The sequence below is a fragment of the Nycticebus coucang genome, chromosome 5, assembly GCF_027406575.1.
Source record: "Nycticebus coucang isolate mNycCou1 chromosome 5, mNycCou1.pri, whole genome shotgun sequence".
Classification (NCBI taxonomy): domain Eukaryota; kingdom Metazoa; phylum Chordata; class Mammalia; order Primates; family Lorisidae; genus Nycticebus; species Nycticebus coucang.
Window position 1 is genome coordinate 28,159,196 of NC_069784.1, and position 26,321 is coordinate 28,185,516.

A 26,321-nucleotide genomic window follows, 5' to 3' on the forward strand; every position below is an offset into this window, starting at 1 on the left:
TTACCCACTTATCTATTGGTAGACACTTAGGTGGATTCCATAACTTGGCAAGTGTAAACAGTGCTTCAGTGAACATGGGAGTGCAAATTTCTCTCACAAGTTGATTTCAAATCATTTTAGATCAAAAGTGGGATTGCTGGATCATAGGATATTTTTATTTGTATTTTCTGAGGAATTTCTATATAGTTTTCCATAATAGCCATGCTAATTTACATTCTCACCAAAAAACAGTTCCCTTTTCCTCCACATCGTTACCAACACTTGTTAGCTTTTATCTTTTTTATAAAATCCATTCTGATAGGTTTGAGGTGATATCTCAAATGTAGTTTTAATTTGCACTTTCCTAATTATTAATGATGCTGAGCACTTCTTCATATACTTTTTGGCCATCTATATATCTTCTTTAAAGAAATGTCTATTCAGATCCCTTTCCCTATACACAAATTATTTGTTTTCTTTGTATAGATCTAAGTTCCTTATATATTTTGGATATTAAACCCTTATCAAATATATGGCCTCCAAATATTTTTTTCCTAATACATAGATTGTCTCTTCAATCTGTTAATGGCTTTATTCACTGTGTAGAGGCTTTTCTTTTTAGGTAATCCAATTTGTCTACTTCTGCTTATTTTTTTCTGCCTATGTTTTTGAGGTCAAATCTAAAAAATCATTTCCCAGACACCATTATGTAGTTTTCCCCTATGTTTTCTTCTAGGGGAAGAAACTGTTTTAAGTCTTACATTTAGTATTCAATCCTTTTCTTTTTTTTCTTTTTGAGTCTCACTGCATTGCCCTCAGTAGAGTGCTGTGGCATCACAGATCACAGTAACCTCAAACTCTTGGGCTTAAATGATTCTCTTGCCTCAGCATCCCAAGTAGCTAGGACTACAAGCACTGCCACAGCACCCAGCTATTTTGTGTAGCTGTCCCAAGGCTGCGTTCAAGCCTGGGTGTATACGGCTGGTGCCCTACCTACTGAGCTATGGGCACCACCCCCAACACTGTTTATAAAGAAGACTTTCCTTTTCCCAATGGTTATACTCAGCACTTTTGTTGAAATCAATTGCCTGTACATGCATGGGTTCATTGCTGTGTTCTCCATTCTGTTCCATTAGTTGACTCTATTTTTAAGGCAGTATTATACTGTTTTATTTACTAATGATTTGTAGTACAGTTTTGAAATAACTTTAGTGTGATGCCTTTGTTCTTTTTTTGCTCATAATTACCTTGACTATTCAGAGCCTTTTTGTGATGCTGTAGGAAATTTAAGATTATTTTTTCTACTTCTATGTAAACTGACATTAGAATTTTGAAGAGATTGCATTAATTAATCATTTTGTGGCGGAAATGTGGCTTTTTAAACAATACGATTTCTTCTAACCCTTTAACATGAGATATTTCTATTTGTGTCTTCTTCAATTTATTTAATTAACATTTTATAGTTTCAGTGTATAGGTAGTTAGGTAGTAGGTAGGTAGTTTCAGGTAGGTCTTATACCTCCTTGGTTAAATTTATTACTAAATCTTTAATTTTTTGTAGTGATTGTATATGAGATTTTTTTCTTTCTTTTTTGGATCGTTCATTGTTTGCATATAGAAACACTATTGATTTTTATTTGTTGATTTTGTATTCCATACCTATACTGTATTCATTTATTAATTCTAACAGCTTTTTGGTTGACTCCTTAGGGTTTTCTAAATATGTTATCATATTATTAGCAAGCAATGATAATTTAAATTCTTTTCCTGTTGTCTTTTATGTCTTTTTCTTGCCTGATTCTTCTGGCAAAGACTTCCAATACTATTTTTGTTTATTTATTTTAAATTTCAGAATATAACAGGGGTTCAAATGTTTTGATTCAAAACCACAATGAGGTATCTTAGCTCCAGTGAGAATGGCTTTAATAAAAAAAATCTCAAAACAACAGAATTTATCAAGGATGTGCAGAGAAAGGAACACTTACATACTATTGGTAGGACTCAATACTATTTCGAGTAGAAGTGATAAGGATGGGTATTCTTATCTTGTTTCAGATCTTAAGGAAATAGTTTCAATTTTTCACCCTTGATTATTTTGTTGTCTCTGGGATTATCATATAGGGCCTGTATTTTGTTGAAGTACATAAAATCTTTTATATTTTAAGTGTAGGTTCAAAATTGTTTAAAATAATCATGTCTCCATTTAATAAGAGCTAAGTGGTAGAGGTCAAAGAAAGTATACTGAAAACACAGATGCCAGTTGATGTTCCAGGGGTGAGATCTTCTGAGATTTACAATTAGGAATCATGAAATTGTCTGACCCTAGGTCATCAGATAGATAAAGAATCCATAACTTTTGTGGGTAAGAACAAGTCATTCATCACATCATGGAGTAAAAAGAGAAAGCTAGTGAGGATAGGAGTTCTGGAGATACGATCTGCTTTCATGGACACAGATAAATCTGGAGTCACTCCAGCCTTATGCCAACCAGTTACATCAGCTGACACATCTGTCTTCATTTACAATAAGAGAATTCTTCCATTCGCACAAGCCTGAAAGCTAAGAATTATCTTACAACTTACTTTTTCCTAAAAGCCCATATCCATTCCCAAACACTGTTGAACTCCTTATCTTTAACATGCCCATTGCTCTATTATCTCCATTATGATGGGTAATCTAAGCAACAGACCACTATTATTCCTCACCTGAAGCCAAGCAAGGGAGTCACAGCCAGTCTTCAGTCCACTCGCATGCTATTGTATTCTATCTTCAAAAAATGACAATCTAATCACGTCATTCTGAGGATCATCACCATCCCACCCCACAAACACATGCACAGACCTTTGCAGATACAGCCATAAACATATTCACACACCTCTAAACCTTTTAATAGCATTCCACCGCTGTTTGGAAATGAAGATGAAAATGCTTAACATAGCCTGACGTGTGGGGTCTTACACAGACTAACCTAGACTTTCCTCTCCATTGCCATCTTCTCTTCTAAGCACCCCATTCTTCTTACTTGCCCTTGAGTTGCCTGGTTTCAACCACATACTCATGCTATAGCCACTGCCTGAAATGCTCTAACCCACCCCAAGCATTTAACTTAGTTCAAATGCCTATAAATATTTAAGTGCAGCTTAAACATTATTTCTTCAAATAACCTTTTCTTGACTCTTCAAAATAGTCCAGAAACTTCACTTTACATGCTTTTCAGGTAGGAGGAACCACTACTTCATGGTTATCGTCTCACACTCTTGTTGCGGATTGTTTTGACCAATGTCTGTCTACTACATGGAAAGCTCCATGGAGGATCAACATTTATATCCATTTATATCACCTTTATATCCTCAGCATTTCAGATGACTTTGTTTCATGGCAGATATCCTAGTTATTTGTTGAATGAATAAAGTGAAGACATATTTGAAGATTCGAAGAATGAGTAAATATGTATGGGTCTCTTTTAGAACCTATTTCTCTCAAATAAAGAGCCATCCTTCAAAAGATTGAGAGATTTAGAAGAGACAAAAGAGAAGCAGAATCAAGACTGAATAGAGGCAAGAATAGAACACACATACTAGGAGTAAAAGGACATTGTTGTATGCCAATCTCTCCCATGTTATATGCAAACACAGAGGAATGCAGGAGTGGTAACCTCGCCATGTTGCTATACAGTTCTGGCTTAGTAAAGAATGAAAAAAGTTGGCAAAGGAAAACTAGAAAATGGGGATTTCTATTCATTTACTATAGAGTTAGGAGTTTTACACAGACAAGGAAGAAGGCTGCATGTTCTTTCTGATGACTCATGACTCACATTAAGTATGATGGAATTCGCAACCTGATCTGAAAGCTGAATACGCTCAGACCAAATAGAACACAATAAACACTCAAACCATCACCTCTAGAAAAATAAACAGCAAATAACATGCGGACAGCCTCAGAGACGTTCAAAACGTCTCAAAGGGTCTAAAATTACAATTTATGATTTAAATTTTCTTCTTAAACATAACTTTTTTGTAGAATGTATATACCTGTATCTGTATATAATCTTGCTACTTAATAAAGTGCAATCTGGTGAGAGAGGAAAGAAAAAGCAAAGTTAGTTAAAAAAAAAAAAATGTGATTGTCATTAGGATCTCTGCGAGATAATTAAGAATCTGTGATTCCCAGTTTAAATGAGTTCTTAGAGACTGTAGTAGCCCTGACAATGGTGACAGAAGTCACAGGGTCCTTGATCTTCAGTAAATACTCCTAACTTGCAAAATGCTATGAGTTTGATTAATTTCTTTCCCCAGACTTACCTTTCGTTTTGGTCCAATATTTCCTTTAGTCAGACAAACCCCTGTGCCTCATTCCTGACATGACTCATCTGTCCCAATCGGAAACCTTAAACTGCACTCTGAAATACTGGTTGTACCCAAGCAGAAAGTGTGCTAGAATTTCTGAGCTAGAATTACCTTAATTTTAAAGTCTTCATGAAAGTGGTGCCTCTTATACCATCCTTTGATTTGTCTTATTCCTTTTCGTCCCCCTTTCCTTACCTTGAACTCTTTTGCCTACTCTTACCAGCTGAGTGCTTACTAGTTTCTGGTGCAATATTGCTTTTTAGCTTAACATACAATCTCCTTTAATCCTGCGTCATCTGTGGCTTCTAGTGCATGGTGCAGCCTTGTCTGTCGGGTCTCCTAATAGTCTAGGCCAGTTGGATCCGTGACCAGACCCTCCCTTCTGTAGGCAACATTCATATCTTAGTTTCCTATCTTATCTCTACTCTGTTCTGCTAATAGCTATTATTTTGGTGTGACAGTATGCTATCCAAATTTTCATGAGCTCATGCACCAGGATTGTAGCCTCTCTCTCACCTCACCTCTGTCTCTGTCCCTCTCTAATCCAATGACATTTTTAGCTCATCTTTAGTCAATAGTCAACAAACATAGAAAACTACGCAATTATTCTCAAACTTACTGTCATATTAACAATTACCATTTGAGGGTCATTAAGCAAAACAGTTTAAGATGTTTTTGGTCATTTCTAGAATGTAACAAATGATGAGAATAATAAAAACCACATTAAGTTAAAAAATAGATATTTCGTTGTTTTACCTGCAGTCATTCACCTGGTGATCTACCTATTTCTTACTACGGATAATATTTTCTACTGCCACATGATGGTTGTCTTACCCAAAAACAATAATCTACCCTGACCTAGTACTGATACTTTAATTAGATTTAAATGATGTTGCTTTCTGCTAAGATTTAAATTTTAAAAAGAAGCAATAATTTTTAAATCATTAACCAACATTAATAACTACAGTTGAAAATGCATAGAGAACCAGCTTTAGGCAAAATATTGGCAGTTATATTAATGCCTCTTGCAGATCTCCTGTAGTTATCTACTTATGCAAGCACCCATGTCTATGCAAATGGCTGAGGATTAAAATCAAATAAAAAGTTGGGCAACATAATGTAGTAAAAAACAAATATTTCGTTTTGATTAAGACACTTTTTCTCATAAGTTGATAATTTGTTTTAAAGCACTTCAAAAATTATAATGCCATAAGGAAAATAAAACAGGATAAATCCAATGTGTATGGCTAATGTCAGACACATTTAGTCACTTTTGCAGAGGCTTATGCCACACAGCCAGTTCTCACACTTCTTCATGGAACTATGTTATTTTACAGTGCGGGGATTTCCAAACCTATAACTATGATGTCTCAGGGGCTCACCTCACCAAGGCCAACTTAGTCTATCCTACATTTATCCAGTCAATTCATAGACCTCAACTTTCAACTCTAGCCCAAACCTACATGCATCCAGGCTGATTAGAGCACCATGATGCATCATATCCAAGACAATGCCCTTTACCACACGCATATTTTACAGAGGCTGACGTCAGCAACAATGAGAAGAAACCAAGAATCTGAAGCACAGAACGTCTTGCAGGCACAAACGTGACCACTAACAAAAAGCACATGGAAATCGGCAACAATCTTCGCTCCCTGAAGAGAGGCCAGGGTGGCCATGAGCTTTGGTGTGTTGTATTTTACATTGGTGAGGCTCCCCCCGTTCCTTCTCATGCTCCTGAGTTCTACTCTCTGGGAAATACAGGAAATACTATGACTCATCTCTGGCACTGGCTTTAAAGAAGTGCCTTTCTGTTGTCCCCGCCACATCTAATGGGGACCTGAGCCAAGCAGGGCTGTGGTCATTGCTCCCTGGATGATGCATTGCATATGAGACAGAAGGTCTGTTAACCCAGCTGCTGGAGGAAGACTTTATTTCCCAGGGGAAATTCTAGCACATCTGGAGCACTGTGGTCCTCACACTTAGTTTTGGATTCTCTTTCTGATGATAGACATCTGCTCTTTGGCAAGGTGAAGAGTGATATTCTGTGGTTAATGTCTTATGAAAAAAATGCTGGCATGTTGAATGACAAACAAAGCTTTTTTCATTTTTTTTAAATAAACATACAGTTTATGTAAGTTTGAACACAGAACAGAGCAAGAGGGAAGTATCAAAGTATTGCTTTGAGTAATCATAATTGGAGTAATAATCTTTTAAAATCACTGGGCATTTTAAAATTTGTCACTTTTAAACCTTTTTGTTCTTGCTTAGCTAGATTGTCAAGAAAGCAGGACTGCATATGCCTTCCTGACGACAAAATGGTTGTTAAGCTTGTCTGAATGGAACATTCCAGTATTTAGAAATTCTATGCAGATGATACATGTAAATAAACAGAGGGGCTGTGAGAGTAGCAGGATCTGATAGCTGATAACAGCGGCATTTTCATCTTTGTTTAGTCCCGTGCTCTACCTCAGAAGATACAACCGTGTTCCCTCTGGTTATGTTATCATTTTGGAATAATCCAAAGGAATCATTATGGAAATAGTTGAGCGCTATTTAGCAATCGTTTCTACAATGAAGGAATTCACACCACCAACAATAGGAATCTTGTAAGGCCTAGGGAAAGAATATCCTTGTAGCCTTTGGAACTGTGAGAAAAATAAATCCATATTCATTGACAGTGAAGCAAACTCTAGGTCACCACAGATTCAAATTAGAGTAGCAAGCTCATCCCACCTTTAAACCTTTTCATAGCGGCATATATCTTTCTTCTTTCCTCGTGGAAAGTTTGGTTGATTGAGAAGGTATGTCTGGTTTTAAAATTAGATGTCAATTGAAAGAGAATTGCAGAAGTGATTTCTATTTGGATAATTTCTGTTGAGGTGGTTTGAAGTCCAGGCTGAAGGAATAATAGTACACTAAAAGGTATAAGAACCCAGGGCATTGTACTTCCTTTTCCAGTTTGATGACCAATTTCGATATAGCTTAATTAATGACACAGTTGGAGATACAGGACAGAGAACCAGATAGGGGGGCAGTGACAAGGGAACTGCGGTTATGGGCCTTGTAGTAGGTTACCAAGTCTAAAGGAGTTTAGGCCCCTGCCAGGTCCCTAATTCCTACCCTGTATATAAGGGAATCAAAGTGGAAAATCCTTAAGTCTCCTCTCAGTTCTAGTCTGTTCTTTACTACATCAGATCATCAACTCAAGGAAAAGAAGTAAATAGCTTATATAAAAAGTAACTTAGGGACAAACTCTAAAATTTTTGATTTTTTGATGGCAAAAAAAAAAAATAAAATTATTTCAGCACAGTTCTATTACTAGTGTTGAGAAGTCCAGTGAGGTATTGCCATCTCTTGCTCTTTTTACCATGCAGAAGGCAAGGCACCTTAGTCCATATCCCAGCCCACTCTCAATCCTTCCTATACTATTTTTATTTTGGCAGCTGATGGTAGAATCTGAGAATTAAAGATATTGCAGGCCAAAGAAAGCAGTCCAGAGATTCTACAATATCAGGAAACTCGAGGTTCAACAAAACTTCTGGGAAGGACTGATCTCAAAATTTATAGGGTGAATCAGAAAGACATATACTAATCAAACCCATGTTTGAGAATGAACATTTATTCGTAGTCAAGTGTTTGCTACTACTCACCTGTACCAGATACATGTCACAGGAGACTAATGAGACTCTACCTGCTTACTGCTACCTACAACACAGGCCAAGCATGGCCATTTCTGTCCATTACTTCAAGAGAAGAAAGACATATATGCATTTGCCTGTTAAATCTACCTGTTGTTGGTAAAAATTTCAGAAACAAAACAACAAAAAATTATTCAAGGCCTGCTCAACATTGGTCTGAACTTGGGTAAGAAGGTCCTGCAGGATAGAAGTAAAAAGCTTTATTATAATTTTGATAGGACAAAAAGATGGTGTTCACTCAATGAGGTAAGAATACTCAGCTCCCAGGAAAAGGAGAAGACCTCAAAGGGGTACTATTTTAGATGTATTTCATAGAATTTATTATAGTTCAATTACAGTTATAAAGTAATATGCTGTTACAGGAATTTATGGCTTACATAAAGTACACGTAGACAACTTTAAATATGAATGCTAAGACATCAGAGATACTTCCTTAGTCCCAGGAGACAGACCCTAAATAGTAGCTTCAGGGTTGCTTATGTTTCCATATATTTAGGGAAATAGGAATTTAGAACTGCAAAATATTTTAGAGATGACTTAGTCCTGCACTCAATCTAACATCAACATGGGAATACCTACTTATTAAGAACTATTCCAGATACTGTCTCTATATCCGCGATAATATACAAATACAAGTGGAGGGCCTGGTAGCCACTGACCAGATCTATGACTTGGGAAGCCCCAGGACCTCAGTTTTATAAAAAATGGGATAAAAACTCATACTTCAGAGGGGTTTTGTGAAAACAAGGAAGACGAATAGTATTTTTTCTTTTCATGTTGTAATGTTAAATTGATTCTTTGGCATGAAAATAACCGAAAGTGGACTGTATTTTGATCTTTCTTAGAGTGTCCCAGTTAAGGAGCATGCCATTGACTAAATCGGAAGAGGAGGCTCTACGATAAAAGAGCAAGAATTCTACTTTCGCCACTTTAAGCACAAGATGTCAAAGTGACCAATCACAACCTTTTGAACAACTGCTACTTAGATACATATTTGTGAAATGAAGTAAACTATCCTAAGTTTACTTCATCAGCAATTAGGAATCATATAAGTAAAATATTAACCTTATGCAAGCTGAGGGCATGTTGAAGTGTTTTTAAAAAGAGCAACATAAGATACAGTTATTTACTTCTTTAGTTGTTTTGTTTTATCAATGCTCCTTAATGGTAGCTTAAAAATAATGTATCATATGTTTACGTGGATGGAGCTAGAACATATTTTTCTTAATAAAGTATCTCAAGAATGAAAGAAAAAGTATCCAATGTACTCAGCCCCACTATGAAACTAATTTATGGCTTTCATATGAAAGCTATAACCCAGTTATAACCTAAAAATAGGGGGAAGAGGGAGAGGGAGGGGAGGGAGGGGGAAGGTGGGCAGAGGGAGGGTGATTGGTGCGATTACACCTACAGTGCATCTTACAAGGGTACATGTGAAACTTAGTAAATGTAGAATATAAATGTCTTAACACAAAAACTAAGAAAATGCCAGGAAGGCTATGTTAACCAGTGTGATGAAAATATGTCAAATGGTCTATAAAACTGGTGTATGGTGCCCCATGATTGCATTAATGTACACAGCTATGATTTAATAAAAAAAAAAAAAGAAAAAGAATAATGTATTATCTTGCTATCTATAATATTAACATTCATAGAATATTAATGCTGGAAGGGTATGTAGAGATCATCTAGTCAAAATCCTATATTTTAAAGAAGGAAACTTATGCTTCAGGACAGAGTAAGTGGCTTGATCAATGTGACACAGATGGTTGATGGAAAGAATACAGAATGCAAATGCCTTTAAACACTCAGCAGTGCTGAAGGACTTAAGATTTTATATGAAGCTTTACTTTGCAGGAAATACACAATATGAATTCCCAAGGTCCAGTTGAGATTCTCTTTATTTCTACAAATTTTTATAAATAAATATGAGGCCTATACATTGTAGAGACCAAGGCCTTCCCTGTTCATAAATTTCACAATGTTTAGTAACTTCTTCTGCTTCTTTTTTTTTTTTTTTTTGAGACAGAGTCTCACTTTCTTGACCCTGAGAGAGTGCTGTGGTGTCATAGATCACAGAAACCTCAAATTCTTGGGCTCAAGCGATTCTCTTGCCTCAGCCTCTCAAATAGCTGGGACTACAGGTGCCCGTCCCAAAGCCTGGCTATTTTTTAGATACGGGGTGTCTCCCTTGGTCAGGCTGGTCTCAAACTCCTGAGCTCAGGCAATCCACTCACCTAGGCCTCCCAGAGTGCTAGGACTACAGGTGAGCCACCACGCCTGGCCTAGTCACTTTGTATATATAGCATATATACAGTGCAGAATATACACAGGCTAATCAGGTACAAAGACAATATTTATCACATGGGAAATATCTGTGAGATGATATTTGAGAAAAAGGAAGAATAAACAGGTGTTTAGAGAGGAATGTATATTGTACAAGAGAGTATCTCTGGTACATAAATATTCTAGCCATGGAACTGACATCAGTTTCCTTGATGAGGCAAGCATTCCGCAGGCTCTGTCCACACAGCTCTGGGCTTGGCACACAGGGGGTTTTTGACAAGTGGAATCCAAGATTGCACAGCGATGGGGAAGAGAAACTGGAATGGCTTCTCTGACCCCCACCACTGAGTACAAATCTCCCATCCTGCCAACCTATGAGTGTTCAGATTTTGGAACTTAGGGACGGAAGAAGCAGCAATGGGAACAGGCGACAGAGCCACGGGAAAAGGAAACAGAGGGGAAGTGAAGCAGCCCCGGAGTGTCTGTGCCCACTCTGGCAAAGCACTCTAAACAATAGTTTAATATTTTTACTTCCATTCATTTCCTTCATTTAAAATATTAACATTCACATGTCTTCATTTTTCTTTTTTTTTGAGATAGACTCTCACTTTGTCACCCTCCGTAGAGTGCTGTGTTGTCACAGCTCACAGCAACCTCAAACTCTTTGGCTCAAGTGATTCTTTTACCTCAGCCTCCCAAGTAGCTGAGACTACAGGTGCCCACTAGAATGCTTGGCCTTTGTTTTTTTAAAGAGATGAGGTCTCTGTCTGCGTCATGCTGGTTTTGAACCTGTGAGCTTAAGCAATCCACCCACCTCGGCTTCCCAGAGTGCTAGGATTACAGGCTGAGCCATCAGGCCCAGCCAACATTCACATGTCTTGAGGCAGAGTAATCACTTAAAATATGATGAAGCAAAAATGATTAAATTATCTTTGTTTTTCAATTACATAATATAATTTAAAAGAGAATATCATTCAAAGAAAATTTCTAAACTTGGCTGGTAGAAAGAATTGGTTTCAGTTAGAGATTACAACTCATAAGTGACATGGAGATGGTCCTAAGTTTCCTTCAGCCAAGGTATTATGGTTTTTGAATCACGTTTTCCAGGAGGTTTTAGAAATCTTAAGATGTTTGACTGGAAAATTCTAGCATTTGGCATTCTCTTTTGACCAAAGGCTGTGCAAAACTTGATGTGACTAAATAATTCTCCAGAAAAAATATATCTAAGATGCTTAAAGGCTGGGTGAGTTCAGATGTGTTCACAGAGCAAAAGCTTACTCCACCAAATAACTTAGGCAACACTTTTCAAATAATTGTCACACTTGTGGCAGGAAGATAAACATCAAAATGCATCCTTCCTTAACAAATTAATCCATTGATTTTCATTCTCGATAGCCATTTTTATCCACAAAATTAAACATTTATATATTTTTGTTCTGAAGTTCAGAGACTGTAAATGGGTAAAGGCACATCCCTGCCTGGAGACGGGACGCGTGTCCTAGCTCAGTCCCTGGTCCAGGTGTCCTTCTAGGAGTCTTTCTCATTGTCACCATATCGTGTATCTTGACACACCGTTATCTAATTACATGACTCATAAAAGTCATGATTTGACATAATGGCATTTTCCCTCCATGGGGTATTTCTGAGGTCCTCCACACTGTCCTTTGGGGCAACCTGTTGTGGGTGGAACAGAGGCTACAGAGTACTTGGAGGACATAGGCCCCTCCTCTCCTGCTATTACTAAGAATGGGTCTTCCTAAGTCACATGTCTATTCTGAATGTTAATTAAACATTTACAAAGTACTTTAAAGTCTTCCTGGAATGGTAATATAAAGATAAGAAACTATATTCCTTTAAACAAGCAGAAATTTTTTCTCTTTTAAGTTAAGGGCCCCTGAATTTAATTTAAATCAATTCCATGACTTGAGACAAAATAAAAAAATTGGACACCTACTATGCATAGAGCCCTGTACCGGACGTGGAAGTAAGAGTCAATTTTCCAGGACTCCAATCCGTCAGAAATTATAACATTTCTATTATTTAATTCACATCATTTCCCTCTGGACTTAGAAACTAAATTAAATGCAAAACACTCACCTTTTTAGTATTAGTTTTTATGTCACTTCTTAACATATAACACATACATGATGCAGTGTTTTCTATGTATCAACATATTGTTTCACATTTTATTCATAAGGTTTTTCAAAGTATGTTAGTATGAAGTTCCCATTTGTTATATACAAAACCAAAAATAGCATCAAAGTCTTTTTGTAACTCCCCAAACACAGTTAGGGAATAATGATCATATGCTAAAAAATGTAAAATGCAATTTGTGTTGTGCCCCATTTACTGGAAAATCACTACGAACAATGCATTTTGTACAGTATATTGCTCCAGGGAAGCTTGATCAGCACCAGGAATGAATAAAGAACACTGCATCTGAAATCAGCTAATTCTGCTTCAGCGCTTTTAAAAACTATGTATTATGATATTACTTCCTGTCAAGCACCTAATGTGATATTTTCCTCAATAAAACTAAACAGTCACTGTAATTTCAGCTTCTTTCATTTTCCACTTTTTAAGCACTAAATATTAAACAATGTAGACCTGGAGGTCTCAAGCCAGTTATCTGACCTGCACATCTGATTGCTGAAGGGATAGTGCGTATCCATGAGGGGTTCTGTTATGTCACCCTAACATACTTAGTGGCAGCTGTCAAAGTCCTTACCTGCCCACAGGCCAGGCCCATTCCTCTTTCTCCCATGCCATGTGGACACGATAAATTTAACTCCAGGGCATCTGCTCCAGAAGTCTTTAAAACATAGAAGGAAAATTAAAAAACAGGCAAAGCTTTATTGGTAACACCAATATGCTTTCACTGTCAATAACTCAAACAAAGGTCACATTAGTCGAATTTTAACTATTCTGTTTTCTGCATCACAGTTATCTTGTATATAACAACAACAACAATAATGATAACAGAAATATTCATTTAACGTTGGAGCCACTCACTTCTATACATTCTTTATATTTGTTTATCCCTAAATCTCACAATCCCGGTGTTATTATGATACCAGTTTTTCAGGCAAGGAAACTGAAGTTAGGCAGGTAAATGGTAAGACTGGTTATGAGGTGACATGGTGGAGATTTCAGCTGAGATCTGTTTGACATCATTTATTTTTTTCTAAACAGCTTCTATTTTTAGACACTCATATCTTGGTTCTGGATAATTCAATACTGGGAGTAAGCATATCAAAAAGAAAAATGAAGTTGGCTAGCTAGAATGAAAAAGTAAAATTAAAAATAGTTTGAACCAAAAATCAATTTTATCATGTTTTAAAACAGGTCATGCTAAGGAATATAAAGTATTGATAGTTTTGTCTTACTTTAATTACTAAGTAGGAATTCTTCTTATTTAAATTTTTAATTCATTAGTGTACAAATAGATATTGTCCAAATGAACAAAATAACCCACTCTAAGTATTCTTAGACTACTTGAAAATCTTAGAATGATTGGGAAGACTTCTGAGAGAGACTTTAATAATAAAATACTTTTTAAATTATGATCATACTCTGGTTTCTCTTCAGATCGCATAAATCTTTCACCTTTTACTTTTTAAATTATGATACAGTAATTGAGGGATGGGGGATAAACTAAATGATTCAAGTTTTATATTCTTTGACTTAACTTCTAGAATTTCTCCAAGGCCACAATTTGTTTTGAAATGGGGCGGACTAGAAACTCCTATCACTTTCATAAATATTCCAACGTGTCTATCACATCATGCAAAGGCTTTATTTTCGCTATTTTCTGAAAACTCTAGGACTTTCTTTAGGCTAATGCCTTCTTTTTCAAGGTTTCACTTTCCTTCCTATTATTCAAGATTTTAGTCTATTTTTTTCTGCTTTATGCATTTTAAGTAGGATCTCCAAGTAGCTGAGGACACCAGTTAGCGTCAGCTGTTCGTCGACTTTCTCCCCCATATTTATTCATTAGTGACACTGCTTTTCCTTCCGCACATTTGTGAAAGTCCCATTTGATCACTGACCCTGTTTTCTAACATGGTCTCATTATGGTATTTGCTTCCTTAATCCGATTTTTAAATGCTTCACCTTATTTGAAAATTACTGTAAAGCGTGCTACTTTTGTCTGCTGGTTTGGTAGTGAACATGAATAAAGCGTAGCCTGCTGAACTCTGTGTTCTGAACCCAGGTCTGCTGGCTGCTAAGGAACGGGAGCTGCTTTAGGCCAGTTAACTTCCTTTGTTTTCAGCCCCTCAAGTGTACACTGTGGATAATAGAACCTGTCTCAAAGCCACGTCATGTGGTAATTATCAGCTTAATTAAGAGATTATACATTGCAACTATACACAATACTGTACATTTCTTATTATTTCTCAGTTACTTCAAATATTTCCTTTAGGCTTCTTTATTGAGCTGCAATGCAACAATTAGTAGCAAATCAATTCAACGGCACCTTGGAGGAGATAAGCTTTAGGTGGCGTTTGTGTACATATTTACATTACGCACATTGCATTGCAAACTTAGGATGGGCCACCAGAGCAGCTAATAATGACTCACATTAATTAAGCACTTGCAATATGCCAGGTGCTTTCCAATGCCTGCTATACATTTTATCTTGATTTTTTCTTACAGCAAATCAAAGAAGGAAGATATATTATTATTCCCATTTTACAGCTGATAAAATTGAGGCATAAAAAGCTCCAATGATTTCAACAAACATCCCACAGCTTCTAACTGAGGTTAGGGTTTTAAACCCGAGTATTTTGAGTCCAGAGCCTTCTAATATATTTATTAGAAATCACCTATTCTAAGGCTGGAGTTTTCCTAGTGTATTAAGAAAACACACGACAGCTTGATATCCATATAACTTCTAAGATTGAAGTAAAAATTACAATCTTTCAAAAAATCATCTGTCCAAAATAGGCCAATTAAAATTTTCCCAATATTATATGTAGAGATATATATATACACAAATACCCGCCCACCTTTCCAATGAGCATCTAAGCCTCTAAACCTGAGACAAGGCAGCTCAAGGTAACACTAAGAGAGTAGGAACATGCAGGCAGTCTCTGCGTGAATATTCCTATCACAGGATGCACACCACCTTAACTGGCAGTTAATTCCATTTCCAAGCAACTAAAACCATTCAAAAAGCCTTAATTGTGGAATTAGCATGAAATGTTAAATTAACTGAAACTGGGCATGCATTCTGACTCCTGTTAGTCACAAGCTTTTTAGTCGAGTCACTTAGCCCAGCGTTTATTCTACCTCACTGAAACGATTATGAACTAAAGTAACCTAGTGACGGCAGTGACATAGGAAAACCGCTGTTTCTAATTTCCTACATTATTTATTTATCATCCATCTATCTATATTGAGTAGAGTGTGTATATGTTAATGGCATGTGCTCCGGACCCAGATTTCATGGGTCTGCCACACCCTCGCTGTGTGAACTTGAATGCATTATTTAATTACTTTTTGCCTCAATTTCCTCATCTCAGAAAGGTGGATAACAATGGTATTAACTCATAGGGTTGTTTTAAGGTGTAAACACATTTTATAAAAGTAAGTGACTTGGAACAACGCCTGGAATGTGATAAATACTGTAAAAGTATAAGCAAGTACTATCTGTGTATCCATCTATCTACGTATCCTTGTGTACATCCATCCAACCAGAACCTCTGACTCTCCTTTCCTCTGCCTTGATCTGAAAAAGATTTAAGATAACTCACCTTGCCCTATGTTATCTTTACCTCATGGGAGAAAAGAACACTATTCTGAGGAATTCTTGGAGTAGTGGCATTGGTATAGCTTCTAAAATTCCCTAAATTAATTTATAAAACCTCTCAGAGAGACTAGAGTGGCAAAACCAGAAATGCTTGTAGAATAAGAATCCTGTGCTGATACAACGAAGTCAGCTCCCAAGTTCTTTTTTCTCCTTCCCTTCCCTTCCTGATCAGGATGGCTTTAAAGTTACTGAGCATCAGAGGAGCCACCTCGCCCAGTGAAGGGAGGCAGAGCCCAGGCAGAGTGAGCAGGATGTCTGCTAAGGGGGGGATCGTTTTGCTGTATAAGCACCTACGAGGAAAGGGAAGGCTCCCGTGGGCAGTGGGGGCTGGGGGTGGACGCTGGCGCTCTAGCTGGGTGGGAACAGCATATGTGGTGGGGCACAATTCTTGGATTCTCTCTTAATTTCTTCTGTTAAATGCATGGCATACTGCTGCCCACATGCAGGTAAAAAAAAGAGAAGTTGGGGAGTAAGTGCTGTATTTTGACTCTGCTAGGAACAGTGTAGCCACCTAGTGTTGGTACCTCTGCGTCCACTGAGTCTTCCTTCTCTTGTCCTGCTAATGATGGTCAGACACTTGCCCATCCCTTTCTAGGTACCTGACTTAAAACCTGGAATCCCACGGTTTCCAGATTCAGCTCTGGACCTCAGTCACCCTGAGTTCACTGCTGCCAAATTACCACTCTTCCCATTTACTCTGAAATACTTCCTTTTCTTTGTTACATGGCAATATTCAAACTCGACATATATTTTTTACTTTATTACACAAATATTGCTGGGGGGAAAGCCCTGTACTTAGAATTGGGAATTGAGCAGTGAACCAGACAGGGCCGTCATCCTTACTTTGTGCCAAGCAGAACACAGTAACCATTAGCAATGGCTAATGACACCATTATAAATCATCACGTTATTAAATGCTACAGATGAAAAGCATAGGCAGAGGGAGATCCAGGTTTGGGGAAGCCTAAAGCTTAAAAAAAATTTTTTTTTTTTGAGACAGAGTCTCAGTTTCTTGCCCCCGGTAGAGTGTCATGGCATCATAACTCACAGTAACCTCAAATTCTTGGGCTCAAGCGGTCCTCTTGTCTCAGCCTCCTAAGTAGCTGGGACTACTGGCACATGCCACAAGGCTAGCTTTTTAAATCAGAGATGGGGTCTTACTCTTGTTCAGGCTCATGAGTTCAAGCAATCCACCTACCTCAGCCTCCCAGAGTGCTGGGATTACAGGTGTGAGCCACTGTGCCCAGCTGAGCTTAAATAATTTTGAAAATCCTCTTGAAGAAAAAAATATAATCAAAATTTGTAAAAAAAAAAAAAATAGGTATAGGTGCTTCGAAGCAGCCTGTTCAAGTTAATGTCCTGAAGCTTTAACCTCATCAACTTTAGGGTAAACTAGCTTTCGAAGAAGGATCTTAAAGTGTAGGTCAGGTAGGTTTAACCTACCTGCCTAGCCAGAGGGCTTAGGAGGAAGGAAGAGAGAACAGTTCTCAAGGAAGACAGAATATTCCAGCAAAGCTCTGAGCTGGGAATGTGGTGAAGGAGTGAAAGAAGGCCGTGGGAGCCAGAATGCAGAGAATAGACCCACAATGACACTGGGCAGGCAGATGGTGCCAAACCACACAGCACTTAAAGGTCAAATTCATGACTCTGAATTTAGGAGAAATGGAAAGGATTTGGATTGAGAGTAAGATTGGCTGAGCTATTGTAGATAGCTTGAATTAGGGTGGTAATGATGCATACTGGGGAAATTTCATACTTTCTCAAATTTGATGGCCTTACTTGTCACCCATATTTTTTCAACCAGCTCTGAGGGGAACCCTAATCCTTGCATCTATCCACACATGCCCTGCAGTAACTGTCAGCTCTTGTGGACTCCCTCAAGATGAGAACTGGGCCAGGTCACAGCTGCCACTGTCCCTGTCACAGTAGGATGTTCAGGATCGCCAGCACCCAGGACTGATCAAGAGGCGCTGGCCTTGCCCCACAATCCTGGGTTTAGCTGAAACAGCACAGTACCTGGTGTGGCCCAGAGAAAAACACACAAGGCAGAGTAAAGCAGAGCCCTGTGGTGTGAAGTCTGGCCAATGAGAGACAGGACAGGGAAGGAGCCAGTAGATAGTGCTCACCCTTCCTCCCCTGGAAGCTGCTGGGAGGCAGGTGATTCCCCCATGCTGAGGGGTGATGGGCACCTCCTGCCCACAGACTGAGCATCAGCTCTATTTCCTTGTGAAGTGTGGCAGGCTCTGTAATGTACCATGTTGTATTTACTTTCCTTTCTCCCCTACCTCATCTTTCTCAACACACTCAGTTGTGTTCTAAGATAGTATCCTTCAGTAAAGCTTCTTCACACTGGCTTTGACTCAGGCTGTGTTTTCTAGGCTAATGTACACTCAGAGAGAAATTGATTCAAGATCTATTAAAATGGATTCAAGATCTATTTAAACCTAGTATTATGAGCCTCAGTCATGACTCCATTTGCTATATATCTGGTTGCTATATCTTTACACACAGTAGGCACTTCGTAAATCTTCTTTTGCATGCAATTGGAGTAGGCTATCAATGTTCCAGAAAAGTAGGACAGCTTGTGATAAGATACCTGGACCAAGAATATTTGGCAAAGTCTAACACTGCTACTGATTTGACATTCAGCAAAAGAAACTCTTCTGGAGGCTCCATCTTCTTCATGATGCTCAAAAAGAACATATACACTCAAACCAGGTTGACGAATGCACAGCAAGGCATATGAACAGGTGCATGGTAGCATTAGGGTAAAAAGGAAGATTTGGTTGAGTGTGTACAATAAAGAACATAGACTGATATACATTCACTTTTACAAAGAGTATTTAGTTGATTTCATTTACCATATTTTAAAATGTAGGTTTTTTTTTAACTACTCTTATAGTTTTAAATGTTCATACAAGATAGTAAACTGAAATGATAAGTTCTGGTGAAACAAAAAAAACAACAACAACCCCCTCCTTCTGCAAACTTTCATTCTGATAGTTTCTGAGTCTTTATTTTATCATATTCTTGTAGAGCTTTAATTGTCCTGCTGTTCTAAATGTGTCATTTCTGTTTTCGGATACAGTAGTAAAAAGCTGATAGCAGGTTTCCTTAACTTTCTATTGTGTAATTCAAGAATTAATCTACCATCGGGAGAGGAACTTCATAAATTCAAAGGCTAGTATATGATATCACATCAAGTCATTAGCTAACCCTAAAGCAGTGGGCATGCTGGGGCGGTGTCTCTAACATGTCACGTTCTGATATTACCACCCAAAGAAATGTGCTTTCAGTGGTATAGTAACTTCGGCATGAGTAAGTCTTTGTTGATTTGTTTCATGTTTTTCTTTATTTCTTTTCTTTTTCCTTTTCCTTTCCTTCCTTCCTTCTCCCTCTCTCCCTCCCTCTTTTTTTTTTTTTTTTTTTTTGAGAGATTGATTGCCAAGGTTGGTCTTAAACTCCAGGGCTCAAGCAATCCTCCTGCTTGGCCTCCCAAAATGCCGGGATTACAGGCTTGGGCCATCCTGCTCGGCCTATTGATTTGTTTAAATATGGGCTCTTCTTTTTAAAATCTGTTTGAGGGGCTCTTCTATTATAAAAAAAAAAAAAGAAAAGAAATTATTTTAAAACATGTGTTCATAAAATAAAAAACAAATACTATTCCTAAAAAATGTTACTGGGTGCCTACCCACCCTACAAGCTGTGATGAAGCCAGCTGCCTAATGCTGGCCTTGAAGATGAGAAGGCCTGAGGACAGTCCATTCACAGGACACCACCTGCTGCAGATTCAAGATCTAGTGAAGATTTTTATTTTTTAATTGACCTCACCTACAGATTGACCTTATTGATATGTAGATTGCTACCCTGTGGAGAAATTTTACAGGTTGTTTGATTGAATGGAAGGTATACCCTTTTTCTCTCTTCTTTTTCTTTCCATCTGTCCTTCCTTTCTTTTATTTTTTTGCTACAGAGTAATTACAGGGCAATATCAAATAAAACTGCAACTAAAAAAGATTATGAAATGTTATCTTTAAGGAAGCTAGTCCATTTAGAATTAAACATTTTTGACTTTTTATTTTGAGATAGATTCTCTCTCTGTTGGCTGGGCTAGAAAGCAGTGGTGTTATTATAGGTCACTGCAGCCTCAAACGCCTAGACTCAAGCTATGCTCCTCCCTCAGCCTCCTGAGTATCTGGGACTACAGGTGTCTGCCACCATGCCCAGCTAAATTTTTCTTATTTTTGTGGATACAGGGTCTTGCCGTATTATCCAAATTGGGCTTTTGATTTTTTTAATGTAAATTTATCTATTTAAAAATTAAAATTCAGTACTGAAAAAAAAATTTAAGTATTTTATTTTTACAGAAAGGCAGAGAAGCAAGCAGCGTGATAAAGCCATTCATCACAGTCAGCTTAAAATTGGCAAAGCTCAAGCCAAGCACAGGCTCTGAGGAAGATTTCATGGTCAATTAGGTAAATACATGTAGAAAATGGACCCAGCACAGAAGATCACAAGGCCAATTACTGATCATGTTTAATTTCACCCCCCTAAGTCCCAGAAGTAATTTCTCCCCTCCCAGTTTTAAAATATCCAAATAAAATGTACAATCAACATTTGAACCCTATAGAGAACTTTATAATATTTGAAAATGGAGAGTTGATTAGTTCATAAGTATTTTTAGATTTAGCCTTCTATATTACTGAGAGGTTTTCAAGAAACCCCAGCTCAGACTGTCTAGACTATTTTCCGTGACAGTATGATGGACGTAAGTGTATAATTTGAAGTACGCATTTTTCTATTTGAAATACAAATTTGAGGTACATGGTTAGTTGTTTGAATTTGTGCAGAATTCAATTTATATTCTAGAAAACCTGCTGACTACTGTTCCATTCAGGAGCATTCTGTCCTACTATTTTATGCATGTCTGTATTCATACTAGAATAGTATTAAACGAACCTTTTATACTTTAAATATTCAAGAGTTTTATATTCAAAATTTCTTCTCTCACTGTCAAACTAGTTTGCCTAAAGGCAAGGTAAGATCAAGTTAGACTCTCAAAGGTAGAATTAAATTTTATCATGGCATCCATCATAATATACAGTTTGCTTAATATGCAAATAAAGAGCGTATGGATTCAGAGAATAAAGGAGTTTCTGGGTAGTGTGTGAAATCCAAGGGACCGCTTTTATAGAATGGATTCCTTTTAAATTTACATTTCCATCATTTTAATGAAAACGCAGGGTAAACAAATTATAATAGAAATGTTTTACATTACATTTTCAATTCAATTTTCCTTCTACTGTATTATTTTTCATGGCAGCTCTTTATTTAAAACTAATACAAATAGGAGAGAAGAAATAAGATAAATATATACTAAAGAAATCATTACCTCAGCCTGTTTGGAGAGTTCCATCCAGTCGTTTTTGCTGTAACCGCACATGATGCTGGCAATCAGGATCTTCACAGAGGGAAAGGAGAGAGTGCAAGTTCAGGACGTTATGCTGCTGCACACAAAGGCATAGCAATACCAACTTATACACATTTATAATTGCAAACTATATGACAAAAATTATTTTTTAACCTTTGAAAAGTAAATCATTAGAAAACAGCAGGGTAGTAATGACATTTGAGGCTATAGACTTGTTAGAGACTTTCTCCCTCACAATCTGTGAAAACTTGAGCAAATCTTTTTTTTTTGGAGACAGAATCTCACTTCATTGCCCTCGGTAGAGTGCAGTGGCGTCATAGCTCACAGCAACCTCAAAGTCTCGGGCTCAAGTGATCCTCTTGCTTCAGCCTCCTAAGTAGCTGGGACTATAGGAACCTGCCATAATATCCAGCTAGTTTTCTGTTTTTAGTAGAGACGGGGTCTCCCTCTTGCTCAGGCTGATCTTGAACTCCTAAGCTCAAGCAATCCGCCAGTCTTGGCCTCCCAGAGTGCTAGGGTTATAGGCATGAGCTACCGCACCAGGGTCACTTGAGTAAATTCTTAACTTTTGTGATCTCAGCATTCTCTTTTTAAAATGGAGATGAGAGTGACCCAGCTATGCTCCAAAAATGACAGTGGGAATTACATAATTATGTGTCTGAAGGGGTTGTCTAAATTACACAATGCCATAGGAAATGTTTACTAATACAGTATAATTACAGTTATAGCTAAAAGGTTTCAAATGATGGGAAAGAATAGTGTTTCCTTCAATCATAACTTATTATAGTGTACATAATGACATTTTATATATTCATAGTGCATTATTAGTTTTAAATTTTATTAAATATTGATTTAATTACAGTCTTAGAGAAATCCTATAATGGAGGCTATAAAGAGTAATACTGACTGGTACCTGGTCTGAAGCCAGAATCCAGGTTAGAACACTGACTCTGCCACTTAATCATGTGTGGCCCTGGGCAAGTATTTAGCTTTCTGATTTGTAAAATATGAATTTAGTACTGCTTACTTAGAAAAGTAGTAACAGAAATTGCTAAGACTTACACAACTCATGATGTGCTAGATACGGTTTTCAGGGTTTTTATGTTCCCCAGTATTATTCTCCCCATTTCAGAAACACTTCCACACACTGAGACCTAAAGATAATATATAAGGACAGCTAATAAGAAGTCAGGATCAGGTCTAGGCAGTGTGACTGAGGTTCTGTAAGTTTAACCACAAGGTTTTGCTGGCCCAAAGTAAGCACACAATACTACCTGTAATTACTACAAGGTGCAAAACACACAGAGTTGTACCAAGCCTCAAGTCACAATATCTACTGGCAGACAGAGTCCACTAAAAGCCATTGTGCTCTCACCGTATAGAGCCTTTTCGTTTATATGGAGGAAAATACAAACATGCTGGGGGGTCAGATGAATATTGTGACCATTTTGGAGACAGTCCTGAAAACCAGGGAGAGAAGCCTGTCTTTAATGTGGGGCTAATTTTTTTTTTTTTCTCACTGGATAGACCATGAACTTCCTGGGGGATGAGACTGGGGTGCACTGCTCATCCCTTTATCTGCAGAACCTACATAGCGCTTAGCACATAGCACGGAATGATGGCCGGAGTCACCAGGGTTTAGGAGCAGAAAGTTGCTTTATCAGCTTGCCCTTGTAAGAAAATTAGCATGAGCTGCGAGGGGGAAAAATAAACAATTGAGGAAAACTGCTGGCAAATTATTTTATGAGTTAAAGAGTGATTAGGACTGATGCAGGTATGGCCCTTGGATCAGGTATCAAAATACACCCGACTGTCAAGGACATAGCAATTAAGAAAGAGGAAGCAAAAGATCTGAGAACCTGAATCTGAGTCACTGATCCACAGAACTCGAATTAGGTAAAGGTAGGAAAATGATCAGAAAAATGGAAGCAAAGAGAAACATCAGATTGGATACAGTCCTGAGAGAGAGGAACAAAGAGAAGAAAGTGAACGTAGAAGGTGAATAGAGGAAGAAAATGAAGCATGTCGAATTATTGTTGGTTGAGTTTAGGACTCAACTTTTTTGTCTACTGAGATTATAGCTTTTGAGAATTTAGGAGAAAGTGTAAGACTATTTGTCCCAGGGCCTTTTCTCTAAAGGCCATTCCAAGCTTCATTTGCAAGCAGAAAAGGGTCACAGGTGTAATTATGCTGCCGCAGTTGGAGCTGCTCTTTCTGCCCTTTCCAAGTGATCCAAGTGTTCTGGGATGCTCTCTGCCACACACACTCAAAGGACCAGGAAGAAATATCAAAGAGACAACAGATCTTGTAGGGTGAGACCTAATGCCTCTTGATGTAGGTATCCCTTGTATTTAAAAAAAAAAAAAAAAGATATTAAGGACCCCATTTGAAAAGAAAAAGTCCACTGGGAGGAAGCCTGGGGGCAGGTCACAGATTCCCATTGTCTTCAGTGGCCTCAAGGCAGAGCTCCAGTAAAAGCAATTAAAAGAAAAAAAAGCCTGTAATTCTAAGGATTTAGGAAATGGGCAGAGCCCTGAGGCTTACTGTTAGAACTTCAAGGACAGAGTCAGATACAGAGATACAGACTGAAAAAAAAATTTTTTTTAGCCCTACATGCTAGTTCTCTAGCGATAAAAGTGACAAGCAATAGACGGGTTTTGTTTTCTAATGCCCATCAGCACATGAGTGCATTAATACAATGCGATGTATGTATACAATGGAGTACTTCCCTCCATAAAAAAGGGTGAGCTCACACCTCTGTAACAGCCTGGAACTGAAGACCATTCTTCTGAGTGGAGTGTCACAAGGATGGAAAAACAAACACCACATGGATTCAACATTACATTGGAACTAATCCAGAACACTTATGTGGACATACGGAAACCACACTCATCACAAATCAACCAGGCAGGGGCAAGGAGGGGCTATAGACAGCTGTTTAGAGAATTTTATTACTTGAAAAGAAACAAGACAGAATAATAAGAAAACAACCACAAAACACCTTCAAACATGGCAAAATAACCCACAAGTTCACAGCCCCACAAAAATATGGAGAGGTTGCTCCATCAGTGCAGCGGCAGCCATCCTCCTCTCCTCCAGCCCTTGCAGGGTGCCACGGAGGGTGCTTCTGGTGGGACAGCTTGAGCTAGGCAGATGAGCTGGCCCAGGGAATGCACTTTCAGAAAAGCAAGGCTTACATATGAGCACCGACAGCGGGATATTATGTATGCTCTCCGCTAAGGACGCACACTGTACCTCCTTTCTAAATGGCACTTTTAATTTTGATAAAGCTGTTTTGCTTCAAATTTATATCGATTGTGCCAGGGCTGGTTAAAATCATCGTTTGCCCTATAGGTTGCTGAGAATCATGTGGCAGTACAATTGGGCTTGATGAAGAGAAATAAATATCACCAGAGAATCATCCCCAACTTTGAGTGCATCCTTGCCATCAAGTGCTCCTGGAGTCAGTGGCTGGATATGATGGGCAGGCTCGGGCTGGGGAGAGATACATTATGTTACGCAGAGGCAGGTTGTAATTACTTGCTTTGAACAACCAAGTACTACCCTGTCCTTTGCTTCCCATCTTCTGAAAGCAGACTCTATCTTCTTGTCCCCAAAGATAAGAAAGTATCCCCTGCTGGGCTAATCCTAGGGATTGGTTACATTACTCATTTTTTTTCCTTGATCCCTAAACTGGAATGATGTATGTTCGCTTAACCACCTCCCTACTCCAAAGTTAGCCACAGTGGGTAAAACTGAAGAGGAGACAAAGGAAAGCAGAGATGGAAGATGGAAAGAGACCCAGGTGACAGCTCCTTTCAATGCCAGGTGCCTCACTAACATGGCTGTACATTTAAACAAATAAATACTAACTTTCTGGCTTAAGAGAATTCAAGTTACATTCTGGTTTCTATCACGTAAGAATCTTGACAATTGCTATATAACAAAATTTAAAAATTTCACTTTTAAAATAACTTTCTACATAATTTTTAAGTTAACTAAATTTAATGTCATACAATATTTAAAAAATGGTAAATGTTCTAAGCATTCTACATATTCTTATCTGAAACCAAAGAATGGCTTGTGAAAATACTTTGTGGTGTTCAATTTCGTAAGAATGAAGATGACCCCCCAAAGCATTTTAATTTTTATTTTTATTTTTTTATTTTATTTATTTTTTTTTTTTTTGTGGTTTTTGGCCGGGGCTGGGTTTGAACCAGCCACCTCTGGCATATGGGACCGGCGCCCTACTCCTTGAGCCACAGGGGCCGCCCCTTTAATTTTTATTAAAATAGATTGTGATTTCCTGAAGAGTCAGGCTGAAAGATATTGACACTAAAAAGATGGTGGGGATAATTTAATTTTTCTTTCATATTAGAAGATCCTCCAGTGTTTTACTGTGCTCTGTTTAGGTTTTTTTTCTTGTGAAAAAAGAGAATTGATGGATATTCCACTGTAAGCGAGCATGCAATCTTACTAGAAATTAATTGCCCAATGAAAAATATTTTCAAATCAAAGTAACCTTTCCCTGCATCAATATTTCACTTAATTCATGCCATTTCTGTGCTCCATTTTTATGGCTCCTATTTTAAAACAGTATTGAATGAGGTGATATGTGAAAGCCAGATGCTACCTAGTAATTGAATTTTCTCTGCCCCGTCTACATTTTATGGTACACATTCTGGTGGGGGATTCAAACAATGTCAATTAATCAATTAATAGCAAAATAGTAAATCTGACCACCTGCTATGATGGGCATTCAGTGTC

The 26,321-nt window shown here is 37.8% G+C and overlaps 1 protein-coding gene across 3 annotated transcripts in view; it reads right to left on the minus strand.

The window, feature by feature from the left end:
- The window catches only part of DPYD (dihydropyrimidine dehydrogenase), an 883,000-nt gene that overhangs the window by 289,848 nt on the left and 566,831 nt on the right, over window positions 1-26,321 (minus strand). For 2 of the 3 annotated variants that reach the window (XM_053591597.1, XM_053591599.1), the window contains 2 exons: window positions 21,516-21,584; window positions 13,040-13,123 (listed from right to left, as the gene is read on the minus strand). In XM_053591597.1, the coding sequence (XP_053447572.1) occupies window positions 13,040-13,123; window positions 21,516-21,584 (153 nt within the window). The remainder of the gene's footprint in view (window positions 1-13,039; window positions 13,124-21,515; window positions 21,585-26,321) is intronic. The other variant, XM_053591598.1, reaches the window with a different exon arrangement.